Here is a 4,226-nt window from a genome sequence, read left to right on the forward strand (position 1 = left end):
CCTCCAGCTCCAGCTAAGCAGCAAACTCCAGCCAACAGCTCAGTGTTGCTCCCTCTCTCCACCACCTCCTCCTCCTCCCCCTGCTGTGACAGCCTCTGGGGCAGGGTTGCGCTGCATAAGCCCAGCCCAATGCATGAAAAATTTACCCAAGGGAACACAGGTTTCCTAAGCCACTCTAAAGCGGAGCACCTTCATCTAATACCTCATTTGAGGAAGGTTAATTTGTTGCATGATCAGCAGAGATTCTGGTTTTCTGTGATAAAAAATCACAAATTCTCTGACAAAGTTGCAAATTCTTTGATAAAACTCATCAAATCCATTATTAAAATTAAATGCCCCCCAGCCCTGCCAGAAGGGGCCCCCAGCTGCCAGGGTTATGGGGCCAGGGATCCAAGTCTGCAGACCTCTGCCCCCAACAGCAGGCAGCTGCAGCAGAAGCAGCATGGAGCCAGCTCCCCCACTGCTGCTGCCTGCTCGGGCAGGGCCGGGGCCAACTCCTGGCTCCCCCCACAGACCTGCCAGAGGGGCCCTTAGCCCCCTGCAAGCCCCACTTACCTCACACGCTCCAGGAACAAAGTGAGGCTGAACTGAGCCCAGTGGTGGCTGACTGAGAGCTTCAGGCCCTGCCCTTCCCCCTCCCACTCTGGGCAGGGTTGGGGGTTTCCTGTCCTGTTTGCAAACAGCTCTTGTAGGCTGGAGCTTAACCCACTTGCAGAGCTCTTTGCAAAAGCGGAGAATCCTCTGCCTTCTCTGCTAAAGGGAGAAATCCATCTTTTCTCTGATAAAAAAGAGAAATTCATGGCTTTCTCCATTTTTCTGTGGGAAACAGAAAACTTGGATCCCTGATGATCAGCCACTTTAAAAGCACCCTGCATCTGTGCACCTGTGTCATAGCGTGGCTGTAGAGATGCTTTCAGGGGCCCAATCGTGTGAAAAATCTAACTTGTGTAAGTGTTCCTACTGACAGCTTGGGTTAGTGAAGGAGGGAAGCATGAAAAGTAACTGCCCCCTTGTTTAAAAATCAAAGCCAGAGCTAGCATTGGCAAATCCTGGAGTGTTTACTCAGGTTTTGCTCCTGTTGTGGGAGTCCTTTCTGAGTTAGGACAGCAGAATTTGGGATCTGGTCTAAGTCTCTTTGAAGCCCAGAGGTAATCTTTCTTTTTGAATTCAGAATAAGGATTGTATCAGGCTTTTGGGCCATCAGATAGAAAAAAATATTCTGTGTAGACATCACCAAAATGTTCACTTTCTCCTACTTGGTTGCCTGTGTTGGCAGGAGAGAAGCTATTTTGAGAAATTATGGCAGGTTTGATTCTGTTGTTGCAACTGCTTTATTCTGAGGAGGTGTTACACAAGTGCAAGGCATTGGCATTATTTAACATTTCTATTGCAACAGAATCAAGAGGGCAACCAGTACTTCATTGTTCTAGGTGCTGCACAAATAGAGAATAAATTACTCCTTTTCATAATCAGCTCTTATGTACTTTTTTTTGCCAAACTCAGCCTACTGAAGAAAGCAGACTTTCAAACTCTACTGGATCAAGAAATGAGTGTGTCACTGCTTGTGTAAGTACAGCATCACTTTTATTTCCTGGATTTAAAAAAATCACAAACCTTGAATGTTGCGTATAGTGCTGACAGGATCTGTCATCTTCCCTTCTCTTTACAAAGATATAGCTTTTAAATTACTGAGTACGCACAGATTTGCTCATGCCATCTAATGGTTCCAGGTGCCATATCTGAGAGTTGACATAGTTCCCTGCATGATGCAGGGTCTACAGAAGATGGTTTCATAGCTTGTCATCTTAATATTTTCAGAAGCATTGACCCCTCACAGCTCCAGTGAAGTCACAGGCTGCTGGGTCTGCTCAGTACCTCTGACAATCAAAAGGTCCAAGTGTTAAATTTGATTTAGAGTCTTGTTGTTCAGTCTCCTGCATATTCAGAAGATAAGAAGAGGTGCTTCAAAGGTGGTGAATCTTTTAAAGTGAAACAGTATTTTAGCATGTAAAGTCGTATGCAATTCCTATTGACAATGAAAGAGAGCAGTGCTATTGATTTCATTTGGCATGGCATTCAGTTTTTGGCCGTTAACATGAATTTCTATTTCGAATTCACCAAAAAGTTTGTGAAGAATTTCTCTCCTTTGGTTGCCAGTTTTGAACATTTTTTAAGTAGTGTGCTGCATGTGTCGACAGAACTTTTTTTGCAAGTCTTATCAGCATGTTGTGAATGTGAGCAATTTTTTGCTGCTAATAACATCTGTGTTCTTCCCTGTCTATGAATCAGACTACTGGAAAAAATACAACTGGATTCTGTTCTGAGAATATCATCTTCCCTGTAAGTAGTATGCAAGTGTCATGTTTCCATTCCCCTCTACCCTGCCCCCTCAAGGAAAATACACATTTTGAATGCTGTGTTTTAATACTGGCAGCTGGCAAGGTCTTGGTATCATCCCTTTGTTGATTGAACATACAGCTTTTACATTGAGTAAATAATGTAATAATGCACATTAAAATAGGTTAATGCACATTAAAGCACATGTGTAGATGTGTCTTGAGGGATCATCAGTACCTTTTGTAAATGAGGCCCAGAGTCTTCAGGAAGACAGGTTTGGTACAATAGAGTCTGTTTCAGACTGTGGGGCAGATCTTCACCTGGTAAAAATGTCCATAGCTCCATGACTTCAGTAGGACTGTGACAGGTTGCACTAGCTGAGGATATGCCACTGGAACGTTATAATACATGCAGTTATAGGTGCAAAAGTTTAGTAATTTGTTCAGTGCCATGTATAAAAGAAAAAAGCTAAAAGTTAAATGAGATCAAGTGCCTGTAAAACTGTGAAGTAGTTGGAAAAAAACTGATACATTCTTAAAGCCAAATCCAAAGTCATCTATCATCAGTGAGAGTTTTTTTTCCATTGATTTTAATTTGCTTTTAGAACAGACCAATTATGTCATCAAAAGTCTTTATATCATTAACCAACCCACATGCCAGGCAGGCAAATAAGTAGAGATGTCTGTATGTTGCAGTTGTGATTTGTTCAAGCTGGCAAAAGTATTAGAATGGTTAAGAATTTCTGGGTCCCAGCTACATACTCAGGTCACTAGACTTACGTCATTTCTGTAAACCAGAATTGAACTTAAAGAGAATGAATAGAAATTCATTTTTTAAACTAATCATGTCTAGAGAACAAATCCCTTTGCTAGCAGCATTTCTTTTTCATATGTACCAGATATTGCTTTCATGTTTTTAGGTAGATGCTTTTATATAGGATAAATCAAAAAGTAAGTTTGTAACACCTACCCCAAACAAACAAACAAACCCAAAACCAAACAACTCCCCCCCCCAAGATCTGCCTTCTAGTAGAATTAACCAAGTTAGATAATTAAATCTGTCATATGGTTTAATTCTGTTTTGTCTGGTATAAATTATGATGGCCACAAATTTACTAACTTTTGAAGTGTAAAATGTACTGTGCACACGTGAATTTTTCAGCTTTTAATTTTTTTCTATTACAGTATTATACTTATTGCTGCATATTGGCGTTTATTGCTTGCTCAGCATTCCTTCGAATGAGCTTTGAACTGAAATTTCTTCTTCTGTCTGTTGCTGTCACTGTGTACATCGTAATTTTTAATAATTTGAGTAGAAACTGTGACCCTGAAAGGTATGATACAAAGTTCCTCATGATGGACAAAAGTTTTACATGGAAAGGGTTGTCAGAGTCCTGAACTTTCATTGGGGTTTTAAGTATTGCAATATGAGACAAGAATTTTTAGGAAAATTTTGTGAAGTGATTAATGAAAATATTGTTATGATTCATCACTTCCAGCCTTTTTGCTGACTTCTTCCAAACTTTCCCAGAAAAAGTTTACTGTGGGATGTGAATGAGGGACATGGAATCCCACAATGCATTGCTTGTTTTGGGGGGAAGGATAAGGGGGAGGTTTAAAAACTGTTCTTATCGTGAGAGGTTTCAGCCTCATCTAGGAAGTAATAGCTTGGGAAAGATATTAAAAGTTTTTAATGTACAGTAGTAGCTGTACATTAAAAGTTTCCAAAATGTTTATTTCTATTCATGGTACATTTGAATTGCCAATGCATGCATGGTGTGCTTGCTCCAGGAGAGGCTGCAGAGTGTGTGTGTGCAGTGATAAACATGGGACATGGCTAACCCGTGCAATAAAGTGCTGCAGTGAAATGTGGCACACCTGCTCTGCACA

At 40.9% G+C, this 4,226-nt stretch overlaps 1 protein-coding gene across 2 annotated transcripts in view; it reads left to right on the plus strand.

Moving 5' to 3' along the window:
* ADCY7 (adenylate cyclase 7) overlaps positions 1-4,226 on the plus strand; it is an 84,613-nt gene that overhangs the window by 68,299 nt on the left and 12,088 nt on the right. Inside the window, exons 17-19 of one of the 2 annotated variants that reach the window (XM_019505689.1) lie at positions 1,498-1,566; positions 2,290-2,340; positions 3,522-3,670. In XM_019505689.1, coding sequence (XP_019361234.1) covers positions 1,498-1,566; positions 2,290-2,340; positions 3,522-3,670 — 269 coding nt within the window. The remainder of the gene's footprint in view (positions 1-1,497; positions 1,567-2,289; positions 2,341-3,521; positions 3,671-4,226) is intronic. The other variant, XM_019505690.1, reaches the window with a different exon arrangement.

Source organism: Gavialis gangeticus, unplaced genomic scaffold (genome assembly GCF_001723915.1).
Source record: "Gavialis gangeticus isolate Ggan-Ray unplaced genomic scaffold, GavGan_comp1, whole genome shotgun sequence".
Lineage (NCBI taxonomy): Eukaryota > Metazoa > Chordata > Crocodylia > Gavialidae > Gavialis > Gavialis gangeticus.